The sequence below is a fragment of the Glycine soja genome, chromosome 18, assembly GCF_004193775.1.
Source record: "Glycine soja cultivar W05 chromosome 18, ASM419377v2, whole genome shotgun sequence".
Classification (NCBI taxonomy): Eukaryota; Viridiplantae; Streptophyta; class Magnoliopsida; order Fabales; family Fabaceae; genus Glycine; species Glycine soja.
Genome location: NC_041019.1, coordinates 16249459 through 16267657, shown reverse-complemented (window position 1 = coordinate 16267657; position 18199 = coordinate 16249459). Strand labels below are relative to the sequence as shown.

The 18199-nt window shown below is 31.1% G+C and overlaps 1 protein-coding gene across 1 annotated transcript; it reads left to right on the top strand.

The window, feature by feature from the left end:
- The first annotated feature begins 12769 nt into the window (after nucleotides 1-12769).
- LOC114394654 (probable WRKY transcription factor 72) lies at nucleotides 12770-17723 on the top strand. The gene is made up of 3 exons (XM_028356321.1): nucleotides 12770-12875; nucleotides 15457-15897; nucleotides 16635-17723. The coding sequence occupies exons 1-3, from the start codon at nucleotides 12795-12797 to the stop codon at nucleotides 17586-17588; spliced, it is 1476 nt and encodes a 491-aa protein (XP_028212122.1). The 5' UTR covers nucleotides 12770-12794; the 3' UTR covers nucleotides 17589-17723.
- Nucleotides 17724-18199: the final 476 nt, after the last annotated feature.

Genomic DNA, 18199 nt, shown 5'->3' with positions numbered 1-18199 from the left:
AAGGATCACTATAGGATGAATTGCTAAAGACAATAGTGATGATGACAGATGTGTCTACACAATCGAGAAGCACACACCAAAAGTTGTAAAGACAAATGTCATGCAACAATGCATTGTCTCGATGAAGTTCTCTTGATCCAATCGGTCTATTTGGAAGAGAAGAGAAAGCTAAGTTCTACTTTGCAAGACAACCATGAAGAAGAAAAGTAGTCTTTCACAATTTGCAACGGTCAAGAAAATATCAATGCCATTATGCGGAAGACTCACTTTTATGAAGAAGTAGCAAGCCTCATGATTAGGTTGGAAAAAAGGACAAGTCATGAGTTTTGAGCAAACAAGCACCAATAGACAAATTTCAAATTCAAAGTTGGGTGTAAGTTGTTCTAGCTAAGGAAGGAGGAGGAACCAATTGTGTGATGAAGACAACTCAAAATAGATCTCCTTGGCCTCCAAGCCTCTCAAGATAAGGAGTAACAAATATCCTTGGCCTTCAAGACAAGGTGCATTAGTCATCTTGAAGAAAGTATATATAAGGACATTAAAGGGCAACTGAAGTTCTTTGCTAGGAAGGAAAACAATATAGAGAATACATGGGTTAGAAGCCGTATAAATTGTGTGTATATATCATTAGCTTCTGACACTAGACTTCTTTAGCCTAGAGTCTCTTGATTTGTAAGCCAAATCTATCTATCCATTGAGACTCTATAAACATCTTCTCAAGAGGAGCTTATTGATGAGTTTACCCTTGTAAGGATGTATTAGGTACCTGTCCAAGTAGAACTCTTTTAGGATAGGGAACCTTAAAAGAGTAATCTTGGATTACTGCTTTTGAAGGTTCAGAGTGACCATAACTTGTTGTGTGGATCAAGTAAAGAGACTTATCAAAAGAATACTTGGATAAATAGCCTGCAAAGGCTTAGAGGATAATGGGGTGAAGCTTACATAGACTTTTTAAAAGAATACTTAGGGGATTATATAGATGCTTAGAGAATACTAAGGTGTAGGAGCATGAGGAAGCTTCATGAAATAAAGAATATCACGACTAGTGCTTGTATTAGTGGAAAGCTTACAAATGTAGGGACTGGACATAGCCCAAGTAGGGTGAACCATGATAATTCCTTAATGTGCTTTGTCCTTCTTAGTGCTTTTAATTTGTGCATTTCTGAATTATTACCTCGAGCATCTTCATTTTTAATGTTTATATTTTTTATATAAATTTTTTTTAAGCTTGCTCAAATTGTTGTACATGATCAAAAGCAAATACCTACTCATTGATTTGAATCGAAAAAAATAGATTCTGCCTACCCTAAATTTGATATTTTATGAGAAGCTTTTGAAGCAATACATGACAGAATCTTTGTAATAGAAAACTATTTCATACAAAGTACTATTAGGATAATGACTACTCCTAGTGCTCCTAGAAAATCTTCTTAAAGTTCAATCTCTAATATATTTGTAGAACTTCAGAAGTTGGGTGCTCTTTTGCAGAGAAAGTTATAGTCGGTTAAGTGTCACTATTCAACTCCCATTTCTAGTGACCTTTTTATCCACTTTAACTTCTTGGCGTGGTAGGTGAGGTTGCTGTCAACTTAGAGCTAGTTGCCGATGATGGAGGGAGATGATGTGATCCTTATTAGGAGCGGATCGCTTGATACAGGTTATAAAGTTTTAAATAGAACTTCATTTTGGCAACTCATATCGACTTCTATGATGATTTTTATAAATGTATAAAGGATAAAGATGCATGGACACTCATTCTATTTGATACCTTGAGAGAAAAAGAAATAGAAGTGTAGGTATGACATGTGATATGATTTATACTTGATAGGATCAAAGAGAAAAAGAGAAAGAATGAGGGTCAAATAAGTGTTTGTGATATATGGGTGTCCATATATCATTCCCCATATGTGAATTACTTAAACGAGTAATGATACTTGAACACCCTATTATATTAAATACCTCGCCAACACCTCTTATATCTCTTTCTTCCTATCACATTATATTACTTATCATACTGATAATTTTGGGGTAAATCGTTGTTTTGGTCCTTGAAAGTGTAATTCAATGTCATATAGGTCTTTTAAAGTACTAAAATTTCAAAAAGGCCCTTGCAAATGCAATTTGTTTGTCACTTTAGTTTTTTTGTTAAAAGACTTTGATTAAAGTTAATGTTTGTTCCTATGTGACATGTTATTTTCATGTGGTAGTTGATGTTGCACACAAATGAATAACACTCACAATCAGTTACATACCTGACAATTGATAATGCACACTTGGATTATAAGTGACAGTAGAGATACGATCATTTTGATCCCTAATTGGACTGTCATGTGTATGTTCTCAACTATCATGTATGCATTCAACTGTCTAGTATCATTCACATGTATACCATAAATTGCCATGTGTAGGCAGATAGCATGCTACACATGCCCATGTATTAACTTTAACAAAAATCTTTTAACCATATACCTAAAGTGACAGACAAATTAATCTTTTAGGGATCTTTTTAAAATTTTAATACTTTCATGGACATAAGTAAGTAAATTACACTTTTTAAGTACCAAATTAAGTGATAGTTCACCTTATTTTGTTCTCTTCGTTCTCTTTCACTAGTTGTTGAATAGCATTGTGGGTGTCTATTTATTATTTCCCTACCTAAATAAAAGAATAAATTACACTCCCTTAGAGATGCTAATATTACATTATCCTATCCTATTATGTTAAAATATATAATTTAGTCAATTAACTTAATATCGTTAAAGTCAATTAGTTTCCTCTTCCCCGAGAGATACATGTATTAGAGTGTCCTTTCCCTCTTATGTCAAATTATAGAGTATATTATATTTCTCTCCTTCAAGAGATGCGGTATCATAGTCCCCCTTATGTTAAAATACACAATTTAGTCTATTTAACTAAATATCGTAAAAGAATATTTATCATACGATTTTAATTAAAGTATATGGTAACATATTTTTAATTTACTAAATTATCATTCTCTCACTCGATAAATATTTATAAATTATATAATTAAGTTTAAAATAAATTATTAAATTGATAATTAAAAAAAAAAGTTATGAGATAAATTATATATATATATATATATATATCAAATTGTACATATTATATGAACTTTTGCAATAATTATACTTTATTTAATAATAAATATTTGATATAAACAGATTCATTTAAAAAAGTTATACGTTTTGATATACATATGTTAGCATTATATTTATTAAATTCAATAAATATATTATATTTAATAAATATAATATACAGTAATATTATTAAAATTAATTATATATTATGTAGTTAATAGATATAATAATTAATACTATGTAATTAAGAAACATACCAATTCATTTAAATGTTTATAAAAATGTATTTTATTTTTTCTTTATTAAATTTATTCATTTTAAAATTTGTTATTATATCAATAAAATAAATTAAATAGTACTTTAATACTTGTGTTTAATTTTATTTTACTTATATATATTGTTTTAAATTTTTTTTAAATATTTTTTGTCAAAAAAAATATTTTTTAAATATATATTTAAATTTAGCTTAACTCATAATAATTTTTTTAAATAATAATTAGAGGTAAAATTAAGAGATAAATTGTAAGTTATAGAGAGGATAGAGAGTCTAATATATTTTTAAAATAATTAATAAGGGATGAAAGTGTTATTTTTCATAAAGAGGGGAGTGTTGTGATATTTGCATCTTTTAGGGGGTGATACTGATAGTATAAAGAATGTTTTAGAAATATATGTTTTTAACGGAAGTTGAACGGAAAGTTTAAAAAATGAGTAAAGTATCACGTATTTGAACTTATCAAGGGAGGACAAGCTTAATTTTTAACTTAAGAGTGGAAGGCAGTGTAATATATTCATATAATGTAATTTACTCTAAATAAAATTCCAATAATTTTTTATTAGAGAAGAATACTAAATCACATTATATTGTGGGCACGTTTTTTCTATTAGAACCATATATGCCTATATTCCTAATCAATAATGACAGGGCTTTGGTACATGAGTATTGGCCTTCATTTAAAATTACATTATAGTTGTCAAGCTAACTATACCGTTGGACTACGTTGAAGGTTCATGGACCTAAAATATTTTCACACACACAGCTTAAGGTTATTAGACACAGGTAATTAACAAAACTGAATACCAATTAGAATCTATCAGATATAGTAGTCAATAATTAATATATTATGCGTGTGAAATTGCCGGCCCTTGAAGTTCTCACAAAACGTGTCTAGTTGGTGAATGAAAGCTGGACTTTTTACTGCATATAGCTGCTGCCTGCAGAAATATTGACTCTTCAAAGGTAGGAATAGCCTTGAAAATGGACTTGTGTTGTGCTTGTAACTAAGGCCTCGATCGTTGAAATAAAGTAATATTAATGTTGCTGCTCATGCCATGTGGAGCTAGATATAATGAAAACGTTGATCATTGTAGTTCAAAGGAGACAAAACAAATAATAAATACGCACAACAGTAACGTGTAGGTTGGATGACTTGGGTCATTAGACCTACACAATGGATGTACAATCTGCAGACAGACTCTTAAATCCTAATCAATCCATTTTCACTCAATCCTAATTTAAGAAACATTTACAACCAAAACAGGAGTAATTTACTAAGGTTAAAAACGGTCTCTGACTGCAATTTTGGTGTGACATCAAGTGTTTTTTTTAGTACAAATTTTGAAATAGATACAACCATGAACACAGATATTCTAACACAATTAATGTTTTTTTTTTTCAAAAACTTAAGAAGAGATTGATGAAGTGAAGAAGAACCTCAACTAGGTTGATGTCCTTCCGTGGACCCCAACAGCAATTACTCTTCCGATATCAGAAATCAGAAAAGAAACCAAGAAAAAGTACAGAATGGGGGGACTAAGCCAAAACCCATGGAAAAGCTAACAGAGTCTATAGGAAGGAAGAGAACTTCTATTCCTAAGAACATCAATCCTAGCAAAAGAGGGATAGAATTACACCAAGTATCGTTAGCTCGGGATAAGGCACCAAAATTAGCCAACTTGTCCCGCGCAAAAATTACCTTCCCTATATATATATATATGTACCGTTTAACCATTTTCTAGGCATGATTTTACAATGCCAAACAAGTTTTAAAAATTTTGATACATGTGACATTTGTATTATATGTTTTTAGACTAGACATGATGTTTGATATAGTTGTAGTTTTTCTTATATTCATGTTTAATATGATTCAAATATATTAGACATGCAAGTGGATTAATTGATCTCTAAGTTTCTTAAAAGCACTAAGTTTAACATTGTGTAATTGATTACAAATTTTTGTAATCCATTACAAAGTGTTAGAACAAACAACAAAATCATCTTCTACTTGAAATTTGGCTTGAAGCATCAAAATTATCGATTACCAGATTTGTAATCGATTATATGAGTCAGTTTCAGAATAAGAAAGACTCTCTAGCTCAAAATAATTTATTATCATTGTAATCGATTAAATGTGTCTGAAAACTTAAGGAGCCCATTGTGTGGTTGAAATAATTAATTACTACATTGATAATCAATTATTCTAGAAAGCTCATCAGTATGAGAAACTCTTTGTTTGAAACGAGATAATTAATTATCATTTTCTATAATCAATTACTACGTTTCAGGAAATTGAAAACAAGAGGATTTTTATGAATTAATCGATTACCCAGTTTAATAATCGATTAAACTAGTTTTGTTTGTTAAATTATAAATACCCTCACTTAGTATTTTCATTAGTGACTCTTGAGAGTCAACTAATGGATTATCATTGAGAAAATACTTCGAGAGGGTCAACTAATGGATTATCATTGCATTTCTTTTGGAGATTCAAGTTGATCAAGATTCATTTATTTTTCATCATGATTTGATCATTCTTTGAAGAAGAGCTTGAAGATGTTGATCTACACATGAAGGTGTACCAACCCAATTCTGATTTTTTTATCTTCATTAGGGTTACCTAGGGTTTGTGTGAGTTGATAAGGTTTCAACTCCTATTCTTTCTCTTGTGGGGTTACATGGAAGAGTGGAATTAGGGAATTGTATGTGCAAAATGTTTGTACTTGATTATCTATTAGTGAAAGTTCTAAGGGGTCTTAGAACAACTAGATGTAAGTCTTTTTCAGGACTAGTGAACCAGTATACATTCTACATGTGATTCTCTCTTTCTCTAACTCTTAGTCTTGCATTTCAATTTTAGTAATGGAATCGATCTTAAAGGGCCATAAACTCTGTATTTCATATGATATTGATTTCATTATTTTCTTGGTTATGATAATATTTTTGTGAGAAGCTTTTGAGAAAACTTTGATTAATCAAAATAGGTCATTTTAATTGAATTAAGAAATTAAGCGATAAAGGAATCTATTCAACCCCTTTTAGATTCCTAGCTAACCCAATACCAGACCCTAAAACCCATCCAGAGTTCTCCAAAACCAGTTGGAAATTCTTCTTGAAGGCTGGCCAAAGAGAAGATTTTTTTATAGATCCCCATATGAAAAACATTCTGAAGAAGACTCATACGAAGAAATCTAGCCCAAAGATCATCCGAGAAAGTAAAAAGCCAACAAAATTTAAAAGAAACAACACCATTGATCCGAGAAACTGGGAAAAGATCTAAGCCTTCTTCCATAAGAGGTGCACAAAGCTTTTGCCAATTGACAATAACAAACTTCCTAGTGTGAATATCATAGCCCATACGAATTTCCTTATCTAAGTTTCTATCTCCTTCAAGAGAGATCTGGGCCATGAATAAACATGAAAAAAGAACAACACCATATCATTGATAATGGATTTGACCAATTGGACCATTCCTATAATAGATAGGAATGAGCATTTCTAGGAATGCAACTAAACTTTTATCTTATCCACAATTGGCTAAAGACGGGAGGATCTAGGCTTGCCAACAAACAAGGGGATGCCCAGGTAAGTAAAAGAAAGGAAGTCTCTGGAGAATCCAAGCAAAGCTTTAACTTGACCAATCCACTTGTTAGCATAGCACCCGGAATAAACAAACATTTTTCAAGATTAACAATTTGACCCGAAGCTTGACCATATTTGTGAAAAGCTTCATTAGAGCAATGAGATTCTTTTTAGTACCTCTGCAAAAAATTGAAGATATCATCAACATATAAAATGTGGGAGAGGGTGTTAAAATTCCTAGGACAGGCCATAGGAGTTAACAAGTTCGATTCCACCAGCTAACTAATTCCCCTGCTAAGAACTTCTTTAGCCAATCAAAAAAGTAGAGGGGAGAGAGGGTCCCCCTACCTAACCCCTCTCTTACATGAAATGTAGCCATAAAGAGACCCATTAACTAAGAAAGAAAGGCAAGTTGATTTTAAAATGGTCTAAAGCCCCGAGCAAAAAATAGGACAAAATCCAAAACCTTTAAGAACCTGGAGGAGAAAATTCCAGTCCAAGGTGTCAAAGGCTTTTTTGCTATCAAATTTGATAGCCATATTACCACAAAAGATTTTTTTTATCCAGTAAATTAAAAGCTTCTAAGGCAACACAAACACATTCTAGAATGCTTCTCCCTTGGATGAAACCTCGTTGATGAGGGGAGATGATTTTAGGGGCGATTTGATCTAACCTATCAACCAAGAATTTGCTGATAATTTTGTATTGGAAGTTGGCCATAGCTATAGGTTTGAATTGGTCAATAAAGTTCTTAGAGAGCTTCTTTGGGATGAGGGCAACAATGCTATAGAACACAATTAATGTTGAAATTATAGAATACTGAGGCAGTACATAATAGAGAAATACAACAATAAAGTTTTATCCTATTAAGTGAGATCAACTACATGGATCACTTGCATGATGTTACTTGATATAGTTAAAAATCTAAAGTTTAAAAAATATTATTTAGCTTGAGATTTTTCTTAACTATTTCATCTAATGTTTTTTCTTGGGTATTCTGCTTTCTTTTTTACAGGACTATAAATTATGCAATTTACTTTTTTAATTGACAACTCTTATGACCCTTTTTATACATGTTCAAACTATCTTAACTGATTTTTAGTCATCTTTTTTGTACATATTCAAACTACCTTAACTAATTTGTAGTCATATTTTTTTAATTTCACACCAATTTTTATTTGTATATTGTTATTCCATATTTTGTTCTTTCATGTATGATCACACATTCATCTTAATATTTTCATTTCTACTACTTCTACTTTTCTCCCATGTTGTCTGTTTAAAGACCAACATTCATTACCATATAGTATAGTTGGTTGTATAGTTATGCAATAAAACTTAGTTTTGAGTTTGGTAGGTAGGTTACGATCACAAATAACACTCGGTGTTTTACTCCATTTAAGTCATCCCGCTAGTATCCTATGTGTTATATCCTTATTAATTTCTCAATCTATTATTTTGTTACTCTTTTCCGGAGTTTCTCTCTCACTATGTCTCTTTATATCTACACAATAAAGAGATAGTGAGAGATCTCTAATAAAAAGAGAGTAACATATTAAAAGATTTAAGACTTAAATTCACATCTGATTCTATAGTTTTATTATTGTGCAGTTTTAGTTTCTCAAAAAATGATTATTGTACATTTAATCCTCTATATTATTAAAAGTTAACAATTTTAGTCTAGTATTAGTTTGCTATCAATTTTTCTTTAAAAAAATATTGATGTGACTCCTAAGTAATGATGTGAGACACTGACATACTTATATAATAAATTATGTGACAATCTAACATGCATGTTGACATGACATTAGTAGTTCAAATTTTGGTTCTTACTGCCACATTAACACATAACATAATATGTAGAAATCATACATAAGTCACAAATCTTGGATTTTACATAACAAAACATATCATAACAATCATTTCACAATAATCGCTAGTTCATCAACCATCACATCAAGATTCAATCATCATACACCATGATCATCATTATCAATCAATGGCCATCACCATGATTCATCCATCAAACATCATCATCAATCCATCAATCATCGACAACAAAGATAGACTCAACTCTATAGAGATTTACTCTACATGAGCGATTATCTTGAGTACATCCTTTACTCTGTGATCTGAACATTCAGGGAGACCCAGATTAATCCTTCGAAAAAAGTGTGATTTTATCGAAAATGGATGAGTATGGGTAGTGGCTTACTTCAATAAGGCTTGCAAAGACCTTAACCTATTTAGGGATTTGTCTACCCATCCATTTTATAGGTATTCATGTTAGGCACCACCGACAACCTCCAACACTAAGTTAAGGGCCTTCTTAGCACCCATAACTTACATGCCTACTCATAACACCAATAACTAAACTCAGCCTTAAGATTTAAGATACGACGCCTTTGTATCCACCATCTCACTCTTGGTCAGTCTCAAGGATCTATGTTTCACCATCAACCACAATCTATCCCATATACACTAAAAAGTCACTAAACCTCTTGGGAAGTAGTTCTCACCACTTTGACAGGCTATTTGAAGTCAAAACCTAGGGGTGGTACTTGGGAAGATACCTCTTAATAAGACCCCCGGATCGCTTTACTGAGGCAGAGTTCTGGCGTTGAACTCACCCTCCTATGTATACCATTTTCATTTCAACAAAACCTTTCCCAAAGGCCATAACTAACTCTTACAACACATATGGGTGGCTTGACAAGATTTTATCAATTATCATCAATTTTATCAAGATCACCACATTCACCTCATCAAATGATGTTCGCATCATCATCAAGAAATCAACCAATACAACTTAAGACATTATCATTCAATATAATTATCTCATCATCAATATAATTCATTTCATCAACAATAAGAGCATAGATCAATCAAATCATATAATTATGCATCATTATAACATTATAATAACTTTATACTTCATGTTTAAGGTTATCAAAACATCTCATAAGTTTTGGGTTACTATCTCCTTCATTTTCTATTATGCACTTATGACCTTCATATATTGAAAACATGATAAATAAATATATACTAACTCAATCAAGTTGGCTCTTGTCTCATTTGAAAGATAAGAAGATTATCTTCAACTTTTATGCTTACCGAAAGACCTAGTTTGGAAGCATAGTATGCCTAAAATTACTATCTATATGAAACTTTTACTTATTATTGATAACTTGACCTTTGTCTACTAATTTAATCTTTTATAGAGCTATACACAATATTTTTAAGTGAAATAAAAGCCATTAGTTATCTAACATCTAGGTTTACAACTTTCTTGAAGACTACTTTTCCAAATTAAGTCTCTATAACTCCGTTTTGGACTCTTCAAGGCTGCACTTAAGAGAAGGGCAATGCATACTTAAGCACCAATCCCTTTCTGACTACCTGCGCTTAAGTGAGGCCAAGTGCGTGCTTAAGCAAGATCCTTTTTCTACCTTTCTTTCAACTTGTGCTTAAACACGACCAAGAATGCACTTAATGACTAGTTACAGTGACCAACTCTCTGGTCACACTTAAGCACAACTCTAGGTGCGCTTAAGCGCAACTGACCTACAAATTCATGTTTTTACTATCAAATCTCCTCCAATGGATCCCAATATGAATTTCAACTCAAATATTTCAATGTTTAATAATAAACACCGAAGAAAACACACTTTAATGGCTCAAAACAACAATGATGAAACAAAGATTTTGAAGATGGGTTAAGCCTCACTTACCCATTAAATTCAAGGATCTAACTTTGAGAAGGAGAAATGAAGAAAGGAGGAGACTTTAGGTCTAAGATGAAAACTTTATCCCACTCACACAACAGCTCCACACCACCCAAACTTCAAAAACCAACAAAAACCACATCAAAACCATGGAAATGAATACTTTTATGAACAATCAATAATTCTCATGGAGAGAAAATAAAAATGGAAGATGAAAGGGGGAGAATGAGTGTTCCTTACCACTAAACTAGCCCTCAAACTTGACTAAAGCACAGGTCTCTCAAGTAAAGGAATTAAAGATGTCAAACTCTCCAATGTAGGGTTGTCTTGCAGAGGAAAGAAGGAGTGAAATGAGAGTGTTTTGAGTGTTGTGATTCAACTTTGAATCAATAGTACTAAGTTTATGACTCTCTCTCTTATTTCTATTTTCACCCGCACCACTTCTTAAGCCCACCAAGTTCTCATCACTCAAGATCCACTCATCTCAGGTCAAACACTCTAAAACTTACTATCCCCACCTAAAGCAAGGTTTTTGCATTTGTAATTATATATATATATATATATATATATATATATATATATATATATCACAAACCATCACCTGGTAATTAATTTAATTAATTAATTACAAACACTTTAATTAAATTTAATTGTTCTTACAATTTAATTACAATCACTAAATCAGGCATTATGAAATCACAATATTACATTATCTATCATGCTAGCATGTCAATGTCATATCATGACATAGATGTCATGTCTATAATTTTCATTTAAAAGTTGACAATAGACTAGCTGAACTAAAGTTACTAAAACTTAAAAATATAAAAACTAAATGTACTATAAAAAAATTTTGTGGACCAAAATCCACAATCATAAAACTATAAGAGACAAAAGTGGATTTAAGTTGTGATTTAAATTGATGCTTATAAAAGAATAAAAATTTAAATTAATAATCAAGATTTACATATTCACCTTTTTCTCTTTTCTTTTATTGATCAGATATAATCATTTTTTTTCTTATGAGGAGTTTCATAAAAGAATATTATGAGATACTATTTTAATTTTTACAAAAAAAAAAACTTATTCTCTTCATAGACTTCACAAGAAAAAGAGGAAAATAGATTATTTTTATAATATATATTTGGTAATTTTCTAAAAAATAAAAGTATTTTTAAAATTATATATTAGTATGTATCCATCCTTATGGACGTGTGAGCTCAAGTAATTGAATTTACAGAAGTGTTGACTTAAGTGTCTAGGCCGACAGATAACAAAATTCTTTAAATAAGTGGGAAAAAACTATGAAAATCAATGGGAAAATGAATAAAAAAAGATAATACAAATGGATGGGAAAAAAGGAACAAGAATAATAATTCCAACTAGAGAAGAAAAAAAAACTATGCAAATAGGAAAACATGAAAATGGGTTGGGAAACGTCAGTTAACTTGGCAGAAAAATATATATGTTAGGAAAAAAAACTATGCAAAGGGCCAGGTAAAAGAATTATGGGAAAATAACAGGTGGTAAGATAATGCCTCACTTATTATATACTAGCATATATAATAACGAAAAAAGTTTCTTTCGTGCCTTTTCTTTATTAAAAATTATAAATAAATAAATACACCCTTGCGATGGGGAATTTGTCGGAAATTTATTGCCTTACAGTGATAAAAGGAAGGGAGTTCTAAATATAAAAACAAAAATGGCACCGAAATTGAGGACCCACATACATATATTCACCATAATCAAGGTTAATGAGAAACACGGCAGGTGAACTTTGACTGAAGTCGGCATTTTTGCGACGTTTAACACATAAATCTTCAACTCGATCTACTGTTATTTGAGGTCTAAAATAATTACATAGCCATTAGCCAATGTGTGTAGAGTTGAAATGCTGAATTATATATTGCTCATAATTTTAATTTGATTATATAATAAATCAACTAATACACATATAAAAATAATCACTGTGCCTTCTTGGAGTTTATACACGCTCTTGACGTGAGGCTGACAACACCTCTGAATTTTAGCTTATATTATTGAAGTCAAAACTGTTGGTTTCAGTATATAAAGAAGCCAGACTCATATGATGATGATAAGAAGAAAACATTGATGCCAAAAAGAAATTGTATCTATTTTTGGAAAGAATACTCTATGGAAGCTAAGCAGAGTGAAGAAATTAATGGCAACAAGGTGATTTTCTTTATTTTGTGCCTTTTTGAGTGCTTCAGTTTCTTTTTTGAAGAGATCTTTAGCATTTTAGAAATTTTACCTATCCCTTGGGTATTCATTTTGGTCTTCTTGATGTGTATAATTAGCAGTTTGAAGCTAAGCCTAGGAATTGTTACTATTACAATTTTACTCCATTAAGCGTTAGAAGTCAATGAAAATACATATCGAATTATAGGGATACGGTGCATGCATGCTAGCTTTAGTTCATAAAAGTTGATGTCTATGAATGTTAAGTTTAATAATCAAAAGAGAAAAGTTAATTGAGAGATACTTCACTTTTTTTTTTTTTTTTCATTTGAAAAAGAATGGTCTTATTTCCCATGTTTGAGTCAATTATCTCATGCTCCTTAAGATGTAGTATTAATGAAAGGCCAGGTCATGTGATAAGTATCAAGCCAGTACTCAAGAAGATTATTGAACATAAACATGAATGATAGTATAGAACTAGTTTGAGTCGTAAAGTAGCGTGATTTGGGCGAGGAAATATATTCAGTTATCTCCAGTCGTCTAGTGCTTCTTACAAATAATGTTCCAGATTTTGCAAGAATATGTTGATATATTAGCCCTTTGATGAGCGAGTCACTATTAAGAAAAAAATAATACAAACTTATCATACGTCACAGTATCTAATTGAATGAGTTATACAGTATAAGTTAATATATATTTGAAAATAAGAACTTAAGGTTAAGGAAGAAAAGAAAGAAAAAAAGATTATTAGTTCAAATTTTCTCTTGATATTTTAACAAAAACTAATAATTAATATTAATAGAAAAAAATAGTCTGATGTTGAATAATAGGACATATATAACAGTTATATATATATATATATATATATATATATATATATATATATATTTTATATTGTAAAATAATTTTATATTATGGTCTAATTATAAATTATTATATATGATTTTAATATCTTAAAAACATTAAACTGTGCGGATGGATAAACAGATATAGGAAAAAAAATTCCAAGACAAAGCAATATGTTGTATTGTCTTGCTTTGTATGTGTCTGCTTTTGCTTTCCTTAAATTGAGGGAGGCGAAGAAATATTTTGATTACCTATTAAATCTCGGATGAAGCTCCAATTATCCAAATGTTGTGTTTGTGAGTGCCTGTGACTAACCTCATTAGAACGAAGGGAAATTTAAATGTTGCTCAACCAAAAATGTTAGTGGCACTCATGATCTATTTTGAGAGGGAATAATGATGACGTCGGAAGTTTCTTTAGTTTAAAGATATATTGCATTTTGCCCTTTTATAGTTTCATAAATTATTTTATACTTAGCTTCAAAAAGAAAAAAATTATTTTATACTTTTGATCATTAAACTCCTTAAATTTGTTTGGTGTAGTAAACCCTTAAATTTATTTCTTCTGTACGAGTAAATTACTAAATTATCTGTCGTTTATTTTTGTTTAAAATAGCTACTATATTATATATTTATTTGTCAACATTTTAACCATCCTTATAACATTTTTTTATTTCAATATAAATTTCAAATTCAGAAATAAAAAAATATAAAAAAGTTATGTTCAAAAAGTATAAAATTAAAAAAAATAATTAATTTAAACACGGCTTTAAATAGAAATTCAGGTACACAGAATTTGCAACCATATAGTGACTAGCTATAGGGGTTTCTTGAGTGACTTATTGCTATGGTGCGTGAATATCAACCCATAGTATCTAAGTTTGAAACTTTGCACGTACATCTTACATCAAAACCATATAAGGACTATAATTATAAAATTTTTACTTTTAATTTCTTTCTAATTTTTTAATATTTTAAAATTTACAAAGCAACTCTGATTGCAGTCATAGTTTCAAATCTTTAGATTATGTATTATTGTATAATGTTTTTTTATATATGCGAATTAATCATGATTCAGTACCATGAATTTCAAGCTGAGAGGTCAGAGTCAATGTACTAACATTCCTACGCAATCCCACGTGAAAAACAATAATACCATAGCCTTTTCAAGTTCAATGGTTTTCTTACGCCCTAATCATCTGCTATTGGTGAATTTCAGCTCTTTCTTCTTTTCTCCTACATGTGTCCACAAAAGAACTAGTACTTGAGTAGATAAAGAAAAACTGCATTGGAAAAATAGAATATGTTATAGAACTTTGTCAAGCCTAAAAACTGTTGTTTTATGCTTCTATGGCACTTAGCCTATTTTTTTCGACATATATTATTTGGCTTTGTATAGTTTGCGATGCATTAACCGTGGAAAAAAGATTGATATATTTACGTTGACTAACATAGCATATTAATTATGACAAATCCTGACACGTAAAGTAAACAGTTACACAAGAATGAACATTGCCACGAACGAGAGTGGATCGACAATAATAACTTCTTCCATAATTTTCAACATTCAAGAATATTATATTACGTAATCCATTGCATCATTAACTTCCATCATTTGTATTTAAGTTTCAATATGCCTAGCTAGTTCTCCTATATCAATAACCATACTCAGAAATTTTCATTATACTAGATAACTTTGCCTTCTGTTTTTTATGTGTTACAATATTTAGGATCATAATAAGCTTAAAAGGGAAATGGGAGAGGTTGGAGAAGGAAACGATAACTTGAAACTTTCATTGGCAAAGCTTGTAAAGGATTCAACTAGCGATGAAGAAAGTGAACTTGTTTCCCTTTCTCTTGGAATTTCATCCACAGGCCAACATGAGATGAAGAAAAAGAAGAATAGAAATGAAAAGATGAGAGAAAATGAGGATTTGAAAGATATACTTGCACTTGGATTAGATATCAGATTTGACTCTTCAGCTATAAAAAATCTAAGCCATGAAAGTAGTTGTGATGGGGAAAGGAAGGAAGAGGAACTTTCAGAGACATGGCCACCAAGTAAAGTTGTCAAGACAATTATGAGAACTAGAGATAAAAGTGAAGTTTCTCAACATGCTGAACTCAAGAAGGCCAGGGTTTGTATCAGAGCGAGATGTGATACCCTAACGGTTAGTATAAACTTACTACACTGAACATAATACTTGAAATGAACTACATCTAAATTTTGTTCTATTATATAAATATAAATTTCAATATTGATGTTTTTCCTTTTTTTCAAATTCTTTCATAGCTGAACTTAGAGCTTAATTGAGTTTTTATATATATGTATATATATATATATATATAGATGAATGATGGGTGCCAATGGAGAAAATATGGACAGAAAATGGCAAAAGGGAATCCGTGCCCTCGAGCATACTATCGATGCACTGTTTCTCCATCTTGTCCTGTGAGAAAACAGGTATAGATATAGAATTTTCCAGTGCATTCTCTAAGGTAACACAAGAGATTATAGGTCACATATATAAAAGGAGAGGATGAAATGTTTGCATACATACATATATATATATATATGCATTACCAAATTTCATTTCTTTCATTTTCATTACCTCCACTTTTAATGTTTCTAAAACAAATACTGAATATATATTTGCTTTGCCAACATGTGTTGAATTTCCTGTTTTCAAAAGTTTTCGAATTTTTATTTTAACAAATAGGGATTAACCCGTGATTGGGTGAAGATATTAGCTTAGGTAGAGTTATGTAGCTGGGTTGAATTAATAAATTATTTGTATAAACAACTTTTCCCTTTTTTATTGATTTAATGATTAAACAATTGAAATTGGACAGCGGAAAAGATTACAGCTAATACCAATTATTAATCTTTTTGTTTCAAAATTTTCAGGTTCAAAGATGTGCTGAAGACATGTCAATCTTGATTACCACCTATGAAGGAACTCACAACCACCCACTTCCTACTTCAGCCACTACCATAGCCTACACAACTTCTGCAGCAGCTTCCATGCTTCAGTCTCCTTCATTGAGCTCACAACTAGGACCAGCCAATTCAGATACGGTCCCTCTCATCAATTCTAGCGTTGCTTATAACCTTAATGCCCTAAACTTCACATCATCAAGCTATGATCAGCAGTTTTCAAAATCATCACAACACTTGTACTTCCACAACTCATCTATTTCAACCTCTAATTCTCACCCCACAATCACTCTTGACCTCACCTCACCTCAAACTTCACCTCATGTTGGAAAGTTCACCCCAGGCTTGTCTTTCATACCAAAACATTCATCAACAAATCTTCATTTTTCCTCAAGTACTTTCTCTCCTTTGCAATCAAGCATGCTACAGTCACCTTGGAGTCCTTATGGTGATTGCTTCAACTATGAGGGATTGATCACCCAAAATAGTAACCAAAATGGTTTCCTTACTAAGACTGGAAAACAACCATTTCAGGGGCATCTTTATCAACCCAATTACATTAGCAACCGTGTCATTTCTCAACAACCTTTACCTGATTCTGTTGTAGCTGCAACCAAGGCAATCACGGCTACCCCAAAATTTCAATCTGCAATAGCAGCTGCACTCACAGCATATGTTGGTAATGGGGTTAGAGAAAATCATGTTGGGGCTGAAAGTGCAGGTTTGGACTTAAATCTAGGTGGAGATATGCCATACACAACGAAGAAGGCAGATTACACTTCTAATGCATCAAGGTACAAGAGAATGTCATCTTCTGCTCCTACTGCTCCAAAAAGAAATTTGGTCATATCTCAACCATTACAAGCATCTAAAAGCTCCTTTGGATCGTCGTCTCTTAAAAGTAACCAATTCATAGACCAATAGAAGTGAAACAAAGCGTTAATAATACATTATTCCATACACACTCTCTTATTGGTTAAAATGTATTGAAAATAACAAACTCAAGCGAGTTATTAAATAAGATGTGAGATTCACCAAATTTTGTAATTTCTAAAAAATTTCAACCAATAAAAAATATATTAATTCTAAAGAGTGTGTCAAAGAGTGTGTTGCTAACTTTTACATCTCAAATTAGAGCTTCAATATAGCTCATGAAAGTTACATAAATTTTTTTCATGTTGTTTTTTAAGGAATAGCAAGGGTGATTGTTGTTTGCTTTGCGAAATTTCATAAAGAATGTTTCTGTTTGGTAGTTAATTAATTATAATTAGATTACATATATTTATTTACTAACAAGTCATTGATTTGAGTGGTATTGAATTCAGTTCTTTTAAACAAGATCTCGGGTTTGACCCTTGTAGATAAAAATGTGATTGAGAAGAAAAATTCCACTAAAGGTAGTTAGCAAGGTTCTTCGATGGAGATTAATCATTAGATAAAATTGGTGAATATATCCTACCAACATCATGATGGTGACAAAAAAAATTACATATTTTCATTCACCAAATTTGCCAAGTTTTACTTGTGTTTTCTCC